General features: G+C 33.9%; 3 protein-coding genes and 1 pseudogene across 7 annotated transcripts; 3 read left to right on the forward strand and 1 right to left on the reverse strand.

Annotated features, from left to right (window-relative positions):
* LOC109349307 lies at window positions 624–2,876 on the forward strand. The gene is made up of 4 exons (XM_019590060.1): window positions 624–1,412; window positions 1,833–1,964; window positions 2,093–2,224; window positions 2,518–2,876. The coding sequence occupies exons 1-4, from the start codon at window positions 624–626 to the stop codon at window positions 2,824–2,826; spliced, it is 1,362 nt and encodes a 453-aa protein (XP_019445605.1). The 3' UTR covers window positions 2,827–2,876.
* Window positions 3,783–9,546, reverse strand: LOC109349308 (annotated as a pseudogene).
* On the forward strand, window positions 13,025–15,637 carry LOC109349309 (protein HEAT-STRESS-ASSOCIATED 32). The gene is made up of 5 exons (XM_019590061.1): window positions 13,025–13,239; window positions 13,634–13,825; window positions 13,970–14,180; window positions 14,998–15,221; window positions 15,375–15,637. Exons 1-5 carry the CDS (start codon window positions 13,117–13,119, stop codon window positions 15,483–15,485), a joined length of 861 nt encoding a protein of 286 aa, XP_019445606.1. The 5' UTR covers window positions 13,025–13,116; the 3' UTR covers window positions 15,486–15,637.
* On the forward strand, window positions 17,274–22,232 carry LOC109349314. 5 transcript variants are annotated; one of them, XM_019590069.1, is made up of 7 exons: window positions 17,274–17,588; window positions 17,862–18,867; window positions 18,977–19,152; window positions 20,981–21,017; window positions 21,094–21,219; window positions 21,295–21,362; window positions 21,452–22,232. In XM_019590069.1, exons 1-7 carry the CDS (start codon window positions 17,491–17,493, stop codon window positions 21,924–21,926), a joined length of 1,986 nt encoding a protein of 661 aa, XP_019445614.1. In that variant the 5' UTR covers window positions 17,274–17,490; the 3' UTR covers window positions 21,927–22,232. The 5 variants fall into 5 exon arrangements, with proteins under 5 accessions (XP_019445614.1, XP_019445613.1, XP_019445615.1 ...); XM_019590068.1 differs by having other exon boundaries at window positions 17,862–18,866; window positions 18,964–19,152; XM_019590070.1 differs by having other exon boundaries at window positions 17,275–17,588; window positions 17,862–18,866; window positions 18,964–19,152; window positions 21,214–21,219.

Raw genomic sequence — 23,344 nt, forward strand, 5'->3', positions numbered from 1 at the left:
TGTATTCATGCTGTAATGTTAATTTAATATATCATTGTTAATAAATATAAATATTATTTTAGGAGAAAAATATGTAGTGTAAATTTTTTTTACACTATCACTTCATCATCCATACTTTATTTTCAATTATCATTAATCCTAATAAAGATTGGATGATTGTTAGTGTATAAATATTATAATCTTATTTTAATTATTCCACACCAATTGTTCAAAGGTTTTTCATAATGTAAAAATTTGTTACAACTACAGTCATAGAAAGAATCACGGGTGTGGCATTTCCCTAGAAGCATCTCAATTTTCTCTAACGTTTAACTGACAAATGTAAGCAGCATATTTTTAAAAGTGAATAGTTTTCTTCATATTTAACTTACATGTTTTAAAAGTGAATAGTTTTCTTCTTTTTTAAATCACACTTTAAAAAGAGTATATTCCTCATGTTTAACTTTTCTCCCACCCTTTTTTCTTTGTAAATGTGCACCATTTTGTATTTTTGTTTTACCCACCAAGATGCTATGTTATGAGTTCCTACTTATCCCTATATAAAGGCCACATAGCTATTCAGCTATGCACAATTGCACACATATATACTCCTTACTGTTGCATTATAAAACTCTCAAAAGCAAATGAGGATCCACATTATTATATGCTTTATTCTCACCACCATGCCTTTCAATCCTTCTAATGCAAAACCAACACAACCCATTTCAGATATCCTCAGCATATATCAATGGGAAAGTGTAGCACAAACATTACAAGAAACTCAGCTACACATGTCAGGCCCAATGGTTGTGGCAGGAGTTTTGTGTTTCATAGCTTCCTCTATATCTAGTGCTGGTGGAATTGGTGGTGGTGGCCTTTTTATACCAATCTTAACAATTGTGGCTGGCCTAGACCTTAAAACAGCTTCAAGTCTCTCAGCTTTTATGGTCACAGGAGGGTCAATTGCAAATGTTATGTGCAACATGTGCACCACTAATCCTAAATTTGGTGGCAAGTCATTGATTGACTATAACATAGCACTTTTATCAGAACCATGCATGTTGCTAGGAGTTAGTATTGGAGTTATTTGCAACCTTGTTTTCCCAGAATGGTTGATTACTATATTGTTTGCTCTTTTTCTTACTTGGTCTACTTCAAGAACCTGCAATAGTGGGTTGCAGTTTTGGAAAGTTGAATCTGAGAAGATAAGGAAAGTTGGATTTGAGGAACTTGAAAATGGGACTAGTGAAGAAATCAATGGGCTAGTGCAGGTGATCAAAGAAAATGAAGGGTTGAAAAGTATTGAAGAACCTCTTTTAGGTCCTGAAGAAAATAGCAAATTGAGGATCCCTTGGTTCAAGTTGGGGGTCTTAGTCTTAGTCTGGTTCTCTTTCTTTTCCCTCTATCTTCTTCGTGGCAATAAATATGGACAGGTTAGGTTGTGCATTTGTGTTATTTCTTTACTAATCTTTATGGCTAAATAGTGGTGTCAGAGATTTACTAATCTGGATGCATAATTTAGTTTTCATACTATGAATTGTGACATTGATATTAGAATTGAACTTAAACAAACATGGAAGTGTTAACTTGTTGATGTCACTGAGTTGCCAAACCCAACTGTGGGACTATTTTCTTTCTATATTTATTTTTTCAAAGTCCCTTTCAGTGTGATAGAATCTGATGTAATGTTTGCAGCAAAAAATCTAGTGTTAGACCATGGTTTTGTTATAGTTGTTAGATGTATAACTTTCTGCATAGTTTCCAATATTAGTCATCTGCTTCTCTAGTTTGGGAATATCATTGTACATGCATTTGATGAATGATCTTATAAAGCAGCTATTTAAATTGTACAGAGTATGATTCCAATAGAGCCATGTGGTTTGGGATACTGGGTTCTCTCATCAGTTCAAATACCTCTTGCTGTAGTTTTTACTGCCTGGATTTTACTTAGAAAAGAAAGCCACCAAGACCAAAATCTTATAGAGGTATGTAAACATCATAATAAATAAATAAAAACTAGTTCTTAACTAATTCTTGAATGTTGCTTAGGCCTTAGAACCTCATTCAATCACAATATCATATCCTAGCTAACTTCCCCTCAATTTTGATGCAGGGTTCGTGCCAGTCAAGTAAACTTATTTTTCCAATGATGGCACTATTAGCAGGGGCATTGGGTGGTGTATTTGGAATTGGAGGTGGAATGCTGATAAGCCCACTTCTTCTTCAGGTTGGAATAGCACCTGAGGTAAGTATCATTAAGCTAAAGATGTATTTTAAACATGATGCATATGCATTCATATGACACACAAAAAATCATAAAATAATTGAAAGATATATAGACAAAATATTTAAAAAGTCTCCAAGTATACAATATGATACGTATAGGATACCGGTACAACAACTATTTTGAAGTACTAGTGCTCAATAGAAATGTTGTATACAATACATTAGGCATTACTGCAATATGATGTATTATTGCTTGTTATAGTGGCTAATAAAGTAGTATTAACCAAGCAATCAAATTATTTTGTTGTGTAGGTGACAGCTGCAACATGTTCTTTCATGGTTTTCTTCTCTTCTACCATGTCAGCATTGCAATATCTATTGTTGGGTATGGAACACATAGAGAGTGCCATGATCTTGGCCATAATATGTTTTGTTGCATCACTTGTTGGATTACTAGTGGTGCAGAGAGCAATTCAAAACTATGGAAGACCATCCTTAATAGTATTTTCTGTTAGCATAGTTATGGCTTTAAGTATTGTTCTAATGACTAGCTTCGGAGCCATACAAATTTGGAGAGACTATATATCAGGGAGATACATGGGGTTCAAACTACCATGTTAAAGACAATTTGTTACATCAATTTATGATTGTGCTGGTCTTTTTTTGGGGTAGATTGTATGCCAGTTTTAATATCTAGAGTATATAGTTATCAATAGCAACCCTCAAACCAATTACTAGAGAATGTACTATGTAGCCAAGTTTTTGAAACTGACATAAATAAATATGTGTGACAAGCTAGACAAAACAAAATATGCAATCTGCCAATAATAAGAGTACATGAACAAATTGAAGAGGTCCTCAATGAACAGCTAAAATATTTTTCTCCTTTATCTTATTTCTTATTTCTAGGTTTCATTTGGCCTTCTACTAAAAAAGTTCAATTAAGCCTATTATTTTCTTTATATTTTCAAATTTACCCTCCCTTTATAATAGTATTGGATCTTTATCATAAAATACTACATACTCTTTACAGTAAGGTAATCGAAAATTGAGTTTTATACCCAAAATTGAATATTTTTTTGCAACTCTTCTCTATCTTTCTTCAACTTCATCATTTTTTCATCTTTACCATCCTCTAGAATATTCTAAATTCCAATAAAAACAAATATTCTGATGACTTGGAAAGGATCTCTAACAATAATTTGATATATTTTAGTGAAAATATATTTATTATTAAGACGAAAGGTTAAAACTAACAAACATTAAAAAGGTATGTTATTAAATTAACACTTTTTTAAAATTCATCCATTTTCTTTTAGTGCCCACCGGTATTTGTTACCAAAAATCATACGAATCTAGTTAATTGAGAAAAAGGATGTGCAATTACGTTATATCTGATTGAACTCATTTTTCATGAAATTTCTAGCAGCGTTCTATGAACCCAGAAGGCCAGAGCATGCTCTCGTTTCTAGTTCTTCAGTTTTTTGTTCTTCATGATGGCCTACCGTCAGAGAAAGAAAAGTCGATAGAGCTTTATGAGGAACAATTCACCAACTGGTGAAGTGTTACTTAGAATCAACATGGACCTAAAAATTTGCTATAAATAATGTTACAACTAAATGGTACAAATCATGAGTCATCATTAGTCTCTCTAGAGGCTTAAAGCCAATCAAGCCTCCATAACCAATTAACAATCTTGATTCTAAGCAAGTCTCCACAATCAATTAACAAGCTTGATTCTCCAAAAATTTACACTTACATTTGTAACTTATCTAAGCAGCATAAAGATTACTATTTTTCTGCGCCACAAAAGCAGCAAAAATAACTACTACTTTTGGTCCTGGTTGATGATGTTTGTGGCTAGGCAAACCTCTCCTTTAGCCTTAGCTTAACTGAGACTCTGAGGACCGTGTGATGGCTGAGTCTGCCGCCGTGGAATTCCAATTTCACAGGAATTGACTCTGGCCGCAAACCGGAGAGAGCAAAGGGACTCACTGGTTGAAGATTGATCAGGTGAGATGTTGACAAACATTAATGTTTTTGAGTCCCCACCAAGACATGGCTGCCACACATACAACACAATTATGCAGAGCATTAAAAGGACATCTATATAGCTTGGTTTATGTAACTATACTAAATTCATAGCAAAATTGTATAAAATGGGATTGAAAAACTGGAAATGCTGAATTTGAGTGACAATGTCACCATAGATAATTTTACAGTTAGTTTTATCTGCTAGTTCTAGAGTGAAAAATGATTTATGAGTAAAACTTGGAACACATTAAAGTGTGGGAGATGATCATCATGTCCGACTTCTTTGAATGAATTAAACCAACATACAATCTAATTTTAACAGAGCAACTACATTCATGGATTACCATGCGTGTCATCTCAATGTAACTTTCTGACCATTTGAAAAGCAAAAAAAAAGAAGATAAAATATAAATGGCAAACACAATCTGACCAATTCATTAGTAATGTAAAATTTCATACGCCAACATACCTGGAGAAGGTATGTCAATTTTGAATTTCTGAAGGGAATATGCTCCTCTTTCTTAGCCAAAGCAAAAATGACATCACTCAAAGAGGAGAGACTTTTGTTGATTGCCTGAATATGGTAGCAAAAGATAATTACTAATTTATTACAGAAAGTAGAATTATTGGCAAAGAGCACAAGTTCATTACAACATAAAAAAAAATAGACACCTGAGCTTCCTTTAATCGGTCCCCAGTTGCCCCACTCCTTGACAGTCTTTCACTTCCGGCCAGATCAATCAAGTTTAACACACCTTGCACTTGTTGTTCAGTGTTCTACAAAATTGATAAAAGTGCAACAGGAAAAGGGCTTAGGAGACAGAACAAAATAACGACAAACATACCAATACCTACGTATTAGAAAAGCAAATACCTCATTTATCCCACATATACGCAAAGTAAAGACAAAGTGGCTTCTTGATGATTGTTCATTCATCTGTGTTCTTCCCACTGACCTGAAAAAAAGGAAGGGCATAATTTGTTTTCTTAATAAATATATATCCAGATTGTGACACCGTAGAACAAGAAGCAGGAGCGTAGTGTATGGTATATAGTAAGTGTTCAAATCTTTTAACAAAATCAAATACCACTAAAGTAAAATCTATTTTGTAAATGATTAATAGGAAATGGATATATCATCTGAAATTCACATGAAGGAGCAAATACATTCTTTCACATGTTTATCCAGAAAGTTTATTCAAGCATAACTTCACTAAAAAAAGCATTTGCAGGATCAACACATAGACTAAGAGCATACCTGCTTTGTGCAGCCTTTTGCAGGAGGGAGGAAATCTCTTTCACACTACATACATCCACAATGGTTAGGTCAGAAACAAGTGTGTTTCCATTTGCGTCATGTTTAATAGTAAACTGCTTGCCAGGAACACCATTGTCTGTTCGTGCTTGATCCATCCCACTTGACCGATTCGAATATAACAAATCTCTGATGGTCTCGTTATATATTTCCAATATGGATGCCTAAAATATCTATTTCAGTTTCCATTAAATGTAATCACATGAAAATCACCATATATACTAACCTGCATTTTAAACTTCCACCCTTGGACTTTCAGGGATTGACTAGTCTGGAATATCTGTTCTAGAGAACGTGGTATCAACCCTTTCAGATCTGGGGCATCAGGACTGCCCATCATTGTATAGGTTTTGCCAGAACCTGTCTGCCCATAAGCAAAGATGCAAACCTGCCATGTAGCAAACCATGACCCCAGTCAAGTCACAGCTTATATAATACGAATAAAAGCCAGAGGAAATATGAAGAAAGAAAATAAGTCTCCAATAAGCCGTTCCACTCTATCCTGCATCTCAGGAAGGAAAACCTACTTTTCAAGAAAGAAACTCAACTCTGAGGAGTTGCAAGAAAACTAACCCATTAACATTTGTTATACATATTTTTATGTTTTATGTGCCTCGTGGTTATCAAAAGAAGGAAAGGTCAAAATCACCTTGTAACCATCGAGTGCACTTTGTACCAACTGTGATATCTCCGTGAAAACATCCTGCTGAGAAGCTTCATGATCAAACACCTTGTCAAATGTAAAAGGGTACTTTTGCCCTGCTGACCATTAAAGGATCGGATTACCTTAACAGACTAAGCATGTAAAATACATGAAACTAATTAGAAACAATAGATGCAGTGAGAGGGGGAAACAAGCATGTGTAAATACCACTTTGTGCCAATTCAATGCCCCGTTCAAGTGCTTCTGTTGAAGTAGGGTACGAAACAACCATGTCTGATCCTGTACCATCCTCTGGTAGCAAAGGTCGCACACGGCAGAACACACGAATATTTCCTTTTAGCTCCTAGAAACAAATTATTGGATATCAATGAACTATACCTTAAACTGATAAGAGAAGATCTGGAAAATAAATTTACAGCAAAAAGCCATTACCTGGACAGTGTTATGAAGCTTTTTCCTTAACTTCTCTCCTTCTACTAATTGAAGCTCTCTATCAGCCAATCGGTCTTGTAATTCAAATATAGTTCTTCTCTGCTCTTCAAATACTGTTGTGCTTGTTGAAGCTGATAATTCAACCATCTGGCAGGAAGAAAATAGATGGTATAAGTTCTAGTCATAAAATAAGCCCTAAAAACACTACAAGCAAGCATCACCTAATATCGTTTAATTATATATTTTGAGCAAGTTTTGATATATGTATGCAAACATTCCATGTTATATAAAAGCCAAATGTGTTACCTTTAGCTTCTCCTTTTCAACAAACAACATCTGCTGTAGCTGAAGTATTTGCTCCTTTTGAGAGGAACAAGTCACCTATAAAGAAAACCAAATATCTTATAAATCTACTTAAAATTGAAATGTGAAATTAATAAATCAAAAATAAAAAGTTACAAAAAAGTGAATACAAACTACAATGGCAAACCTCAAGAGCATTTGTTTTAATTGTCAAAGTATCCAATTGCTGACATGATTTCCCTGTATGCTCTTTGTACTTCACTACTTCTTCGATTAAAGCCTTTATTTGACCCTGTTGGCAATCACGTTCATCTCTAATTTGTTTTAATTCTTCACGAAGGCTTTTGAGTTCGTTTGCCAATGTTTCTTTATGTTTTATAGCCTCATCCTGTGAAACCTGAGAAAGAGAGATGAGCAAAATGCATAAAGCTATAAATGTAAAATATTTCATCTTCATAAGGTTACTCATAGCATGTTAAGAATTATTTTATATAAAATGAAATCCAAATGCTTGCATGAAGAAGGACGGCAGCACAATCAACAAATGAACTGGTTCCTGTCATTCCATGCCCAAAACAGCAAAAATGTTCATAAATTTTTTACTTAACTTGAAACACGAAACACTAAAAACTCTCAAACAACAAAACATGTTATAAGACAGACTTAACAACATTTGAAAACATATATCATATTTTAACAACTTACTTTAAGTGATACCAACTGATCCTGCAATGCTTTATTGTGACCTCTTACATTGCTAAGGCTCTCAACAATGGTTGCTTTCTCCATTTCAAGCCGCTTATGTGTTTCATTAGCAGTATCAAGGTCGAGCTGAAGACGGCTATTGTATTGTTGCAAACTCATGTTATACTCTTGAGATCGCTTGTACAAGTCCTCATTTGAAATGGCCTGCAAAACTCAACAATTTCAAAAGGAAAACCAGTGAAGGAATTTGGAGGAATAAATGCAAATAAGCAATAACATGAAATATCATAAAATCTAGTGTACAGTACTACAATTTACCCAAGACTGAAATATTCTTGTATAACTTGGTGACAAGCTACAATATCTACCAAGTAACTATAACTTATCCAGAATATACATAGTATCACCTTCTTCTCAGCAACTGATTTCTGATCCAAAACTTTCTCAAGCTCAGCTGATTTCTCATCCCGATCTTTCTCAGCAGCAGTTCTGGCTTCCTTCTCTTTTCTATAACAATTAATTGCTTCCTAGTTGTCAACCCACAAAAAATGAGTTGAGAAGTTGAAAAAAAACATTCCTTGAGATATTCAATCACAATGTTGCAGCAAGCAACCTTACCAGCTTATCTGATTCTTCCTTCGCAATTCTATTTTCTAAAGAAGAAATTGTCTTCTTTAAATCAAGTATAGTCTCATTCAACTCCTCCATCTTATTTTTCATCTCAGCCTCTGAGAAAACAAACATCTATGATGATTAAATGATTGTTTTTTACATCAATTTTCGAATATACAGATTAACCAAAGGCAACATGCAAGTACTATTTGGTGGTGTTGAGGAACCATATCTCCACCAACAACAAAATACCTTCTATAGCACAAAACCATTGAAATCTCTAGATGATAACACCAATGAGTAGTGGTCCCTACTTTTGAGTAATCTATTTCACATGAATCTCTACCTTCTGATGACATAATATACAACAACGCCTAAATGTTATTATTTACAACACAACAAGTTGCTCAAAAACAAAGTAAATGCTTCCATAGCAGTTCAGAAGCTAGCACCCAAAGACAGGTTTAAGAATTTATTTTCAAGAGCAATACACAATCAACTTATCTCTGAAAAAGACTAAAGTAAAGAGAATTTACCAGCATCGCTGCACTTCATCTTGATAGACTCTAGTTCAAACTGGAGCTTCTCTTTTTCTTTGGCATAGCCTTCTTCAACTTTTATAAACCATCGAACACAAAGCTTAAGCCGCTTAATATAATCGGCCATCTGCTCCTGCTTTTTCTGCAAATTAAGCTAGGAAATTTATGACACACCACATAAGAGACACTAAATAAAATCTACAAGCAACAATAAACATTAATTAAATTAAGAATCAGCCAAATAATACATAAGTTCATCTAGATTAAACTAACCTTATTATCAAATGGGTCCCCTTTTTTCCTCTTCTCATTAAGCAACGCATCTACATCATCCTTCGTGAACTCAACAACACTACATTCCGGCCCCTCAGTGCTGGCAACATCACTCACTGCATTAGAATCGGACCGAATTTTCATCGAAGAAAGCGGCGCTCTGGATCTTCCATTAGTTAATTGTCGTTCCATCTTTTCAGGTCCAATTCTTCTATGCTTGTCTGAGAGTAATTCTTCGGTAGCACCTCCCTTCTTCTGAAATCAAAACAGAAATCAGGTTCCAATATCCCATTTTGTTGCGAAATTGTAACTCCCGAGTAATAGAGGGAATTGAAAAAGATGAGTAGAAAATATAATTTGATTGAGAAGGGAGAAGATACTTACATTGTGAGGAGGCTTGTTCTGGTTTCGGGAAGCCATGTATGGGTTGAGGAAGCACGATGTGTGCGCCTTTTTTCTTTTCAAATTAGACAGAATTCCGAAACTAGCCCTCACTTTTTCCAGCTTCCACTTTTAGTTTAGTGAAATCCACAATTTGGGGGTATTGTTTTAGAGGGATTGGAAAAGAAGATTTTGGACAAAGTCTGTTTTGTTTTCTCAAATTCTTTAAAATCTTTCAAATGTTCAATTTTATAATTAATATTTTGTCTATTTTTCATTCTTAAATATATTTTATTAAAAAAAGTAAAAAAAATATTGCATTAGTGTTACTTTAATCTCATATAAATTTCAAACTTTCAATCAAAAAGAAATTTTGTTTGATTTGTAGTCATTTCTCATTCTTTCCTTACCTCTTAATTCTTCATTTCATTTCTCTTGTAATTCTCAAATATAACTTACAAAACAATTAGAGCATTTTTTTTTGTTAGAGGCTAAAAGTGTTCTTCTTTTGGGAATAAAAAAGTTTTTTAACCAAAGTTTTAACTATTGCTTAATACATTTCAATTAAAACAAATGCCCTTAATGGGTTTTTTCCAAAATATTTTATCAAATTTTGCCATTAGTTGTCATAGAGTAGAGGATATTTTGATTAAACTATTAAAATAATATTTTTATTACTAAGATCTAATCTCTTTTTACTTCACCTATTAAAAGTAAAATTTATAATTGTTACAAATTTATTTATTAGTGTTACTATTAATTGGCCTCTACAAACACTTGCATAAGAGATATCATCTCCAACTACTCTCAAATACCTTGTCTCATAAGTTTTCATTATATTACTTTACCTTCTTGTATACAAACTCAGTTAATCAACTTTTCCTATACTCCCATGGTCTCCATTATAAACATAAAAGGCATCATTATGTGTAAAATTATAAATGTAATATGCTAAATGTTGAATACTCGAAAGACCTGCTACCTGTACCGGTAGCCATAAAAAGTGTAAATATAAACATAAGAAAACATTATATGTGTTTGCTTCATCTTATTGTTATCCCTATTGTAGTTGTACTCCTCAACCTTTTTCCTCTAATATGAGTCACATTCATCATTTAATTAGTTTTTCTTCTTCATATTCAAACCCACGAATTAAATGAAAATCAATATATTTTTTTACTAAAAAGAATGTAGAATGTAGAGGGTGAACAGTAGTCTTTTTGTATAATGTAAAATTATTGAAATGGATTTTAACTATAGAAACATTTCATTTTTCATAAGCATTCAAAAATTAAAACTCTAACAACAAACTTAACGGATAAATTGGCAAACCCGTTAATTAATATCAATTTTGCTTACATTAATGATCAAATCTTTTATTACTATCATTAAATAATGTGTTTCTTTTTATTGCATTAAATATTATTTTATTTCTCACAAATTTTTAACAAAAAATAAGCATTATAAAGCAGGTTATTTAAGTTTATATAGGAATTTATTTTTTTAAGGGGTGTACTTTTTCAATTCAAACAAACATTTCTGTTTTTTTTTTTAGGTTTACCAGTTAAGCTAATTCTTGACAACAATTTGAATATTGACTTAAATAAGTTTTTCATCCATGTAATTTATGATTATTCTTTATAAGTTTTTGAACTATTTTTGTCAATGTAAGATTTAAGATTTTAACACCATTCCCACTATTCAAAATTTATGGTATGTAATAATTATGTGGATGACAATATTGAGTGTCACCACATTGCAGGAAAATCACACTAATGTCAGTGTTTCCAGAGAAATTTTGCTTGTAATATTTTTCATATTTTATTATATTCCTCCTTTAAAAATATTAATGTTATAGTTTGGTGTGGTTTTCACCATGTAATGATGTTGACCTGACTGTTAATTATGCTGTCACATTGTTAATTAAGTTATCACTTAATATACTATGGGAAGTGATCAAAAAATTCATTCAAATTTATATGTTAACCTTAAATTTATAATGTGTGTTATATGATCATGTTATATTAAATAATGTATCAATAAATATATAATTTATTGGTGTGCTTGTTTTGTTGGCCACCATGTCACATTATCACCACCACTACCAAGTTTCCACAGACGAGGTCGGTTACTCTTGAACTGAGCAATACTATTAATCAGGGTTATTAACGTCGTAATCCTCACTCGTATAGTAGTTCATTAATTAAATCATGTACCGGTAAAGTTAGATATACATATATAATATATTAATATTAATGATGAAAAATCAATCAAAAACTAATAATTCTTTTATTTTCACTAAAAAATTAATTTTAAATAAAAATCGGTTGGTATGACCAGTACGGTTCAATTGAAAACTAGTCGGTATGACCAGTATGATTGAATGACCGGTATAATTAGTCTACCATACTAGTACTGGACCGGTTGAACCGGTTTTTACAACGTTGCTATTAATGTGGTTAATGAAATCAAAATTTTACTAGTGTGAGAGCCTCACCATGGTCTTGCATAACCTAAAGTGACCAATGCTTGTAAGAAATAGTAGATTGCATCAAATTGAGGATCAAAGTTTCTCCTCTCATAATTAAATCATATTCCTATGTAATTTTGTTTTGGATATTTGTCCATAATGTTTTGCACATTGCAATTGCTCATCTTTCCATGGCATCTATATCTCACACATATATACACACACTCAAAGACATCAACATGTTTGGTAGATCACAATAAAGTTTAACAATGTTGGGGTGTGATGAAAAGTGATAGACCACAAGAGGAAGAAAAGAGGGTAGAAAATAGTGTTTTTTTATTGCTTGGTTTAAATGGAAAAATGCATGGAAGGAGAAAATGGTAGATCCATGAGAAATTATTACATGAGATCAATGTTCCCAACCACACTTTTATTATTGATAATATATTTGTAACTTAAAATTAAATAAATTTATTCCAAATACTAGAAATATTATTTGATGATCATTTAATAATTTATGGAATACGTATAAATATGCTTTTTGCTGAAATGAGAGAGAAAAAACACAATTCTTTTTTATTATCAATTGTATTTTCTCACTTTTTTAGGTAAGGAGTTTTCATTAATCGAAAATTCGACCTTAGAGATCTAGTAAGGCCTTACACCACTAGATCAACACCGTGTTGATTAAAAAAACACAATTTGCTGCATTTTTGCAAGATAGAGCCAAAACTTTTCTACCACCAAGGGTTTTTTTTTTTAAATTAGCAATGTTTTCTAATTTTTATATTCCTATTGCCTTAGATATTTTAGGAGAAATTTGAATTAATTTTTTTAACCTTCTAGTCCATTTTATTATTTTGTACCAAATAATTAAAAAACACACCTTATTTTCTATTATTTTCCTTCTCTTCATCTTAAAGAAGGTGTAGGAAAATCATTTTCCTAAAATAAATAAATGTTACTGCACTTTCTACTTTGCCACTTGTCACTTTTTAAATGCAAACAACTGCAATGGAAGACAAGTTTGTGAATGAAAGCAAGTGGCATATTCTAGAACAATCTATATCCTTCCTTCTGCAACGAGAAAGAACTTGTCATCACTAACATATCATTACCCATTTCTTAAAGCTAAACAAACTCACTCAATTCTCCATTCATCTCAATTCTCCTCAAAAATAAAATGTCAGCATACAAATGGAAAAGCTTCGAGGAGAACGAGGATCGTCCCATGAAACCTCGTCGCTATGGTGTCACCGAAATGAGAAGCCCTCATTATAATCTATTCACCCGTAACGTTCTTCAGGTGACCCCTTCTTTCATGTTCACTCTTCAAAGAGAACTGAATTTAAGCTTTTCTCTAAGCTATCGGCTCATTTATTTAAGTGTTTTTTTTCACGACTTATTGTGATAAAAAAAACACTTATTCATTTGGTTGGGATTACAATGGGAAAAAGCTGAAATTTAGCTGAAAAAAGCTATAGCATAACACCAATGGATTATTTTTTAGCTTCTGAAAACATCACTTTTGTACAATCATTTTTTTTAAGCCAGATGAAACGGGTAAATGATTTTTAGGAAATTTTAGCATATCGATGAAGCTTGTATGCAATAATTACTATTATGAATCATGGGTCTAATTAAATTTATCCCTTTTTTGGGAGCAATGTTTAATGGAAATGTAAAAATGTTATGGTTAGGATATATTTGAGTCTATGGGAGAATATGTTGATGGGTTAAAGTTTTGTGGAGGGTCTCACAGCTTGATGCCAAAGACTTGTATCAAAGAAGTGATTGATATGGCCCATCAGCATAATGTTTATGTTAGTACAGGTGACTGGGCCGAGCATATGATTCGCAAAGGTCCTTCTGGTTTCAAAGACTATGTGGAGGTATGAACTCATTCAGTGTTACTGTTATTGCTAATAAATTTGTGTTTTGGATCGGTGGAGCGTGTTTTTTGTGTAACCAAAGATAATCTCTTTCGGGATATGTGGTTAATTGCATGATTTTATAGTATCTTATTATTGCGACAGGAATGCAAGGAAATGGGGTTTGACACAATTGAGCTAAATGTGGGCTCACTTGGAATTCCTGAAGAAATTCTTCTCAGATTTGTCCGCTTGGTTAAAGGTGGTGGAATGAAAGCTAAGCCTCATTTCGAAGTGAAGTTTAATAAGTCTGATGTTCCTAGTGGTGGTGATAGGGCTTATGGGGCTTACATACCACCAGCACCTAGATCATTTGGTAAGGACCTCTCTTAATGTGTGTGCCCTTGGACCTTTCTGACATGTATTGTCTTTGGATTTTGCTACACAATATGAAACTAGTGGCATGCCATGATTGAAGAGTAGGCAAACATGTATAATTAATCATCTCTGTGAAACATGCCTCATCTAGGCAAACCTGCTTATGAGACTGAAATTATATGTGATTGTTTAATCCCTTTAAAGGGAATAGGAATGCAGGTATTTCTGTCAATTAACTAAATGATAAATTGAATGGAAACCTTAAACTTAGTTCCTAAGAGTGTCAATTGAATAGTTATTTTTTAATTTAATTGAAATAAATAGTTAATTTTTTACACATTTATAATAATAATATCCTTAAAAAGACATAAAATCTAACTCTCTTTGTACCTTTTTGTTGTATGATCTTTCCTTTTCTATTTTTTTGAGCAGAAGTACAAAGTTTTGAACTTCAGAAGAAATGAAAATATCTAAATTCAGAAGGTCTAAATGCTTCTGGTTTCAATTTAGATAAGTTGGTTAAAAGATGAATAAATGCAGAATATATGCTTACTAAGTATTCCTTCACCACCTTTTTTCTTTCATATATTGAATCAATTAGGATTAGGTAGAGACCAGAATAGGGGGCCATTAGATCTATAACAATAAGGCATATATTCTTTGAGATGTTGATGTTGATGTTGAGCCTTCATTTTGAAAGGTAGTTATTGGTACATAACATATTAAACCTTTTGGACTGAAGATTGGTGGCAATGACAGATGCAGAATCAAATATAGTACATTGATTTGATCTTTTGCTAAATCTTTTGCCACAGAATTGGTAGAAGATGTGGATCTTCTCATCAGAAGGGCTGAGAGATGTTTAGAAGCAGGCGCGGACATGATAATGATTGATGCTGATGATGTCTGCAAACATGCTGATAATATGCGTGCCGATATTATTGCAAAGATCATAGGGCGCCTTGGTATTGAGAAGACTATGTTTGAAGCATCAAATCAGAGAACATCCGAGTGGTTTATCAAACAATATGGTCCAAAGGTAATTTACCCGATATATAATTACACTATCTCCAGACTCCACTAAGTGATAGCCTCATGCATTGGGCCGTCATTTCTAGTTTCCCTTTATCAGAATGAGAAATCTATCTGCTATCTTATAGTTTTGTTTGTATTGTTTTATCTCTTTGTTCAGGTGAATCTCTTCATAGATCACTTGGACGTAGTGGATGTGGAATGCCTCAGGGGACGCAACTTGGGTAGAAACCATGCTTCTGTCCTTGGTTCATCTTATTTCATGTTCTGAAATTATGGTAATTTGTATAGCACCCTGTTGCGTTGTTTGTTTCAGCTGGTGTATGAGTGAAGACAGAAAATGTAAAATTCGTGATTGAAATAAATGTAGCATATCGTGTATGGAACTTGTTTCCTGTTCTAAAAATTTGTCTTCATTATTAAGAACTGCACCTCATAAAAAAATGGTTACAGCAAACATATGCTTAATCCTTAACTAAGCTTGAATAGAAAATAGAATGACAGATATTTACACATCTAAAGTCACTAGTAGATCAACAAAGCGTTGGTCTAGTGTAAGGTTGTTCTAGATCCCCAGGATGACTAAAAGTCAAGAGCTCGATTTTTGGGAGCAATACTTGTTGAGGGGCAGTCACACAGCCTAAAATTGAGAATTGTTGTAGTACAAAAAAAAAGTCACTAGCAGACTCCAAAGATTATCGGCTATGCAGCTCCTTTGAACAACAACACTCTTTAGATGAATGGTCCAGGACTTTTAGCTGATTCACTTCAATGCAAACTTTCATTAATTCTGTAGGAGATGTTCTGCTATTATTTTTATTACGTTCCTGAAATCTGAGACAATTCTTGAGCAATGTCCCCCATTGGAGGTTGGCATTTAGAGACTTCATTTACACATTGAGTGCAAGTGAAGCCATATCATTGAAATTATTATTGTATGGTTCAAGCATTTTAAATTTATTCCAAATATGATTCACGTTGGCAAAACTGAAGCATGACCAGCCCAAAACTTCAATTGATACATCTTGGCTAATTGCCTAATAATATAAGAATAATAATAATGTTATATTTTCTTAGTAATTCTTCTATCTATCGAGAATCGAAAACTAGTTCCCCTGTGTAACTATTGAAATGTTTACACACATCAGGCACAATCTAGATCAGCAATTATTTATATCCCATGATTACGTTCTTGGATCCTGCTTCTGTGCATCCTTGGTACTCCCTTGACGTGGCAAAATCCCATGGCTCAGTCAAATTAAACTGTACGGAACAACAATCATGCCAGTTGCCACATAAAATTCCACACAAGTGCAGTAGCCAAATTAAATTATAAACGCATATAATTCCATATGTGGGACATGTAAGCAGTCACTTTTGTATCTGATATTATAAAAAATTAGAGAATTGTTTTTTTAAGTTTAATATTTATATATTAATTGTATAAAAGTTTTTATATTATAAGTGTATTTCTTTTACTTTTTGTTTAATTGTTAATAAAAAAATAATGTATGATGTCTGATAATGTAAAAACTTATATACTATTGGTACAAAATATTAAACTCTTATTTTTAGGTTAATATTAGTTTTTCACATCTAGTAAGATAATCCATTAAGATGAAAATGATATTTTAGTCACTTGTTGAAGCCAGTAAATGTCTGTTTATTTAATTCAACATGCCCAACAAGAGACTCATAATACAACGTATAAAAGGGATGAGAGTGAAACAAGTAAAGATAAAGCCGACGCCTTGTTTCACATATAAATTGGATTTTGTTTTATTTGATCGCTTCAATTTCTAGACTTTCTTATTTCATTTTTCTAAATTAAAACAAATCTAATACAAATATAACAATAATATATTAATTTAATGATATATATAATAATCTAGATAACCAAGATTATATGTAGTTCAATTTTAAAGAGCAACACTTATTTAACTAAAAAGATAAGAGAATACATGCATACTAGTAAAAAAACAAAATACTATACTCTCACACGGTGACACCCCGTTTCACTTTATTTGTCTCCTTTTTTAGCACCAAACCCAAACCCAAACTCAAACCCAACCCCATCACCAATCGTGTTCTTTCTTGTTCTTGTTGGTTCCTTCTTGCTATCGATTCCCACTCGTGGGTTTTCCCTCATCATTTCTCTTTCTTATACTCACGAATCCCAAACCTTCATCAACTAAACTTACCGAGTACTCTGAAATTTAGTATCTGAGATAACGATCTCTTTTTTTCTTTTTCTTTTTGTTTTGGTGAGAGAGACAATGTCGAAGAAGAAAGTGAGTGGTAGCACCATGACGCTGAAGGACTTCCATGGTGGTTCTATTCCTTCTGATCTCCCTCTCCCTTCTGCTCCTGGCGTGTAAGGACAAACGCCCCTTTTCTATCATTCAATTCAATTTCTAATCTTTTTCTTTTAGTTTTATTTACCTTCGTTTATTTGTAAATGGGTGTTTTTCATTTTACCCCAATTCATGAACAACGATAACAAAAACTATAAATTAGGTCTATGGCCTTGGTTATGTTATGCTTTGTATCTGTTTTTTTTAGTTCATACATTTGTATCTCTTTATGTAAATATTTAATATGAAGTAATTTTCGTATTTTGATTTATTTTGTTTTTGGTTTTCCACAGAACTGTGAGGAATGGAGATCGTTCTGGTTATGACCGAACTTCATCATGGGCAGCTCCAATGGGCCGGTCAGATCATTGGTCCCGGCCGCACACATCCCCAATGACTCGGCATTACGATGACAAGACTCCATTTTTCCCACACACTGCCCTGATTGGTAGGAATTTTGATGAGGATGAGCGAAAACCGCTGGATGACGGTTCAGCCCCACCGAGAACAATCAGTGATGATAGCATTCGTGCGATGCCCGCTCGTGTCCAGGTGAAGCCGGAGTATGTAGTGGGAGGGAGTTCATTGGGAAGGCAAGTGGCTCCAGTGTCTCATGTTGGGACAGTTAATTTGTACCCAGCAAGGGTTACTGAGACGGTTCACGTCGGGGTGAATTCTCAGGGTTTAGGAGGTAAAAATAAGGAGCATGGAACTGCTGGTGGTGGGGGTTATGCCAATGTATGGGCAATGAGGAAGGAGGCAGCAAGTGTCGTTGAGACAGAGAAACCTTCTTGGTCTCGTCCTAATGCTGTTTCCAGTTTGGCGAATGCAAGTGCGCTTGAGAAGGTGTCTTCTGGTAGATGGCAGTCAAAGGTAGTTCATTATCAGACAAATGTTGACATGGTTAGGTCTTCTGAAGTTGAGAACGGAACATGTGCGAGTGTTAATGGATATAATATCTACAATAGGGTGGACGAAGTGGATGAGAAGGATTATCATGATGCAATGCTAGCAAGACATGCTGAAAGAGGTTTAGGTATAGATAGCTCGATGCAAGGTGTTAGGAATGAGTCACTGGATTATGAAAGGTCTGGGGTTCCCAAGTATTCTGAAGTATTGCCGAGAAGCATAGCTCATCGCGCCAATGGGGTTCAACTTGCTCAAAATGATGACAAACTCAGTGGGTCTGAGTTGCCGCACCCAATGCCTTCTGAATCAACTGGGAGATCTAAACTAAATTTGCCACCCAAGGCAACACCACTGGAAAGAGTGGAACCTTCTGTTACAGTAAATGCACAGGTACTCATGTTCAACCTATGAGATTCGCTTCATTATGACATTGTTCTTATTGATTCTTATGTTTGCTTTATGAATTCTCTTATTTTCTCCATGGTCGGGATATCATCAGGTGAATGATCCTAGCCGTGTTGAAACTGTTTATCAGGTGCATGACCATGCCAATTTTTTGAAGCCTGTCTCAGCTGGAAATGAGAGCGGAAAGGAGGTAGGACAGCGCCCGAAGCTGAATTTGAAGCCTCGGTCACAGCCACTTGAACAGTTGGAAGGAAACACTGACAGAGAGAGGTTAGTTTCATGAGACAGTGAGCTGGTTTTTTTTAACAGTGCTATGTATCTTTTCATGCTGGGTGTGTGCATGGGCTGTTTCTGAATCATTGCTGGCTGGTTCCACACTTCCACCTATAGTGAACCCATGGCTGTAGGCCTAAATTCACAGGCAAAACATATACACTTTACTATGGTTATGAAGATTACCAAGAGTGGCTGGTCATCAGTCACCACTAAAACCCTAATCCCGATACTCAAAGTGCACACTGCGAAAGATAGTGTGCTGACAGTATATGTGTGTGTTTGTGTGTAGGTCTTTAGTCCATACTATGTTTTTCAGGTTAGGTGAAGTCCAAAACTAAATACAAGCCATTTATAAAGAAAAATATATAGGGGTAAGGTTTTCTTTGGCAAAATGGATAAGGCCCATTTGTAATGTTAGCAAGAGTTTTCAAGTGTTCTCTGTTAGAACGGATGTTCTCTTTTGCTAAAACTCCGATATTTTGTGTTTACAATGATCAAGAAGGAAGGAGGTGAATATCAATACTTACTTCTGATACTTACCGCACAGGCAAGACACTCATACTCCTTCAATAGATAAGAAAACATCTTATAATCACCTTTAATATTTATTGAAAATAATAGAAGAGGGATCATGTGCATGTCAAAACCCTTGTGTGTATGCGTGTTGTTTGGACGGTGTGTGTTCTTCACTCTCGTTATCCATTAAATTGGAATTATGGAAAATCTTAAAAGTTTCTCCTAGCAAAGCCATGTGCTCACTAAATTCCGAAGATGATAAGTAGGGCTGTAGGGGGGTCAAAAGAAGGAAAAGAAAAGTGGTTAAATTCTCAATATACTTGGATAGATTTGTCACTTAACCCCAGCAAAAGCACCTGAAAATCTGAAGATTTGTTTGCTTTAAAGGATAAGAGATTGGTAATTTAATAACTAATAAGCGGAATATGCTAGCATGCACACAAGGAAGAAGCTACCTAGCATTCTCCCACATTTAAAAAGAAAAATGTTTATCCCTGCATTTTCAAATTTAGTTGCTCATCAGTTAACATCTTCTCGATGGACCTCACCCAATTTCTTCTGTCTCTGCCCAAGCTCCTTACCTTTAAAGTTAATTTTTCATTTTGAGAGATTGTTCAATTTTACTAATTAAATTTCTAAAGAAACCATGGAATTGCATTTATGCAGGCATATCAATATGGAGATAAGTCGTAATAATTCTATGTTTTTTGTTCATGGCCCATTTTCAAATATAGCTACCCTTCAGGAAAACTAGGCATAGGGTTTGTTTCATTCCTAGAATTGAACCTTTTAGAAATATAAATAGAATTTGTAGTAACAATTCCAAGGAATTGAAACTTTCGTTCTCTGCTATCATACTCAATTCTAAGGTTAGTTATTTTATGCTTGGTTTTCTTCTTGCCACATAGCAATGCTTTCATTCAGTGCTTCTCTGTGGCACATGTGCTATTTTGGGAGTATAATTCTTGAAATTTGAGATTAAGCAATACATATATTGAATCCGGCTGTTTCTCAATGATAAATAGCCTGCTTTACATATCGTTATCTCTTTAACAAATTAGCATCTCTTGGGATTCTTGAATCATGTAACTGTATTCCTGACCTGCCAGTTTGAAGGGTTCTTCTGCTTTTGTTTAAATTGAAGTGCATATGAAGGAATGATTATGTTGAAGTTTGTAATGTCTTAATTTATTTTTGAGTCTGTGATTAATGCCTAATATGAAATAGCATGGACTACTTTCAGCAAGATTATCTGGTAAAATAGGCTTCCTGTTTACTAATGGAACAATTGATGCTAATGATTCAGGATTGCATTATTTGGCGGTGCTCGCCCACGAGAACTTGTAAGTTCCTTCATTTATTTACATCATAAATACAGTTAATGTTTATGCTTTATTATTTTTTCAATGTTTCTTGCAGGGACAATATTTTCACATATGTTCATTATTCATCCTGTTAACCCTTCCCCCTTTGGGTGGAGTTTTCCTTTATTTCCATAATTTATGTGCGTTAAAGTCTATCATTCATTGCCAACTGCAGCAAATGGTGATGTTTTTGGTCTTTCTTTCTGTGTTTGGCTTTCATGTTCACAGATTGATAGTGTTGCTGATTATTCCTTAGGTATTGAAGGAGCGAGGGGTTGATGATGCTGCAATAAACAGTTATGATGTAGTTGACCATTCAAATAGGTATGGGTTTTTCTTAATGTGATTTCAGTTGCCTCCAGTAGTGATCCAAATCTGATTCAATGTTTGCTAATAAATTGTGTTGTGCGAAGGGTTGAACATAATATCTTGAGGACCGAGAAACTTCCCGATCATTCAGTCCAGACTCGTTATGGTGAAAAATCTGATGATGCTCTTCATGATCAAAGGACTGGCAGAAAACCAGAAAGGAAGGATCAAAGGGTAGATGCTGATAGAGTTCAGGCACAGAAGAATTGGCGTGGTGATAATAGGAGAAATGTTAAGGAAACTGATAAGCAACAGCCCCCCGAGAGGCCAAAATCACCTGAGACATGGCGTAAGCCTGTCGATCAGCCAAAACCATCTCCTGGCGGCGGTGTTGGTGTGCGCTACGGTAGAGCAACTTCAGCTGTTGAACTTGCCCAAGCATTCTCCAGATCTGTATCTGATCCAAAAGTAAATGATAGGTTTTCTTCAGGTCAAAGGGGTCTGAACAGTGGCCGGACACAAGTGCCTTTTTCGCGGCTTGTTGGTCCTACCTCAAGGCCTCAGATCAATGGTTATTAAGTCTTGGATGAGTTGGTAGAAAATTGAGACTCAACTGGAGACTATTTCTTGGAGTCAGAACAGGATTCATACAAAACTGTGGAATTGCAGATCACTTCATGCAGTGGCTATGGCTTTCACTATTTTCTCCTCATCTACAAGTATGATTAGGTGGTAGTTTAAGAGTATTATTTATGATGATTTTTCTATACAATCACCATGCTTTATTAATTTTTCTTGCCACTTATTGTTCGCTTAAACTATTTTTTTTTACTGTCTGTGGTGGAGGAAAAAGCTGTTTGCCTAATGAGGCCATTGTAGCATGAATGATTACTTAAAATTGTCCGTTTTAGTTTCGTAGTCTTGCGGCTATCTCGAAAATGTGGATAACCTATGGATCATGACTATGAATCTCAAACAAAACAATTTTTTTAGTGGTCAGCTTATTGCGGGAGCAATCTGCCGTACCATATAATGTGTCATTCTATGTACCACTGTTTGCGATTGGTTGAAAACATATATTTAAGTTAAAATTTAACAAATAAATATTTTTTTGACCAATAATAATGAATGGTACATAAAGTGGTACACTCCTTTGGAAGAGAAGATGTACACCCACTTATTGCTTATTTATCTGCTTAGGAGTACAATATTAACAAAACCAATATTGGTTTATCAATAAATCAATATTTGACATGATAATTGCAGTTTGCTTTATGTCATGAGTTTCAGTCTCTCTGGTTTTATGTTAGTTTTGATGTATGGAGGGTCTTCTGTATTGTCCAAGTTAAAAGAGTGTAAAAGTGCAACTGACTTGCATCAATAAGGGGAACAAACATCTCCCCAAATAAATTAGTTTAAATTTGTATTAATTATGCTATTAGAAAATGTCCATATAAGAGGAAAAAAAGTGTATGCATTGAGTATAATAGTTTTAGATATTCCCCTCCTTCTACTATATTTATTGATATAAATGATGTAAATGTAAAAGATGCATGTTATAAAATGTTGCCATTAATATACTAGACTCGGATATAATTATTGAAACGTTGGGTAATTCTCGACACTACTAAATCATCATTAATATTTTTCCATAATTTTATAAAAAAATTAAAACATAATTGTTTCACAATTTTAAATGTCAATACCCCACCCGAAAAAAAAATGATCTTTGGAGTAAAAATATTATAAGGTTTCAGGAAAACAAAGTCGTGAAACAATTCTTTCATCCTTATTATTTCCTTTATCCAATTTTCCTAATAATGAATATATAGATATTGAAATATACATATAAAACTACTCATAACATGTAGGACTTTTTGTACCAAATCCCAAAATAAAAAATTTATGTTATTTTAACTAAATATAAATTTAGATGAATCATAAAGATTATTATCGAATGAGGGAGTGCGAAAAATAAAATGATTATAAGATATATA

The sequence above is a fragment of the Lupinus angustifolius genome, chromosome LG06 (genome assembly GCF_001865875.1).
Source record: "Lupinus angustifolius cultivar Tanjil chromosome LG06, LupAngTanjil_v1.0, whole genome shotgun sequence".
NCBI classification, from domain to species: domain Eukaryota; kingdom Viridiplantae; phylum Streptophyta; class Magnoliopsida; order Fabales; family Fabaceae; genus Lupinus; species Lupinus angustifolius.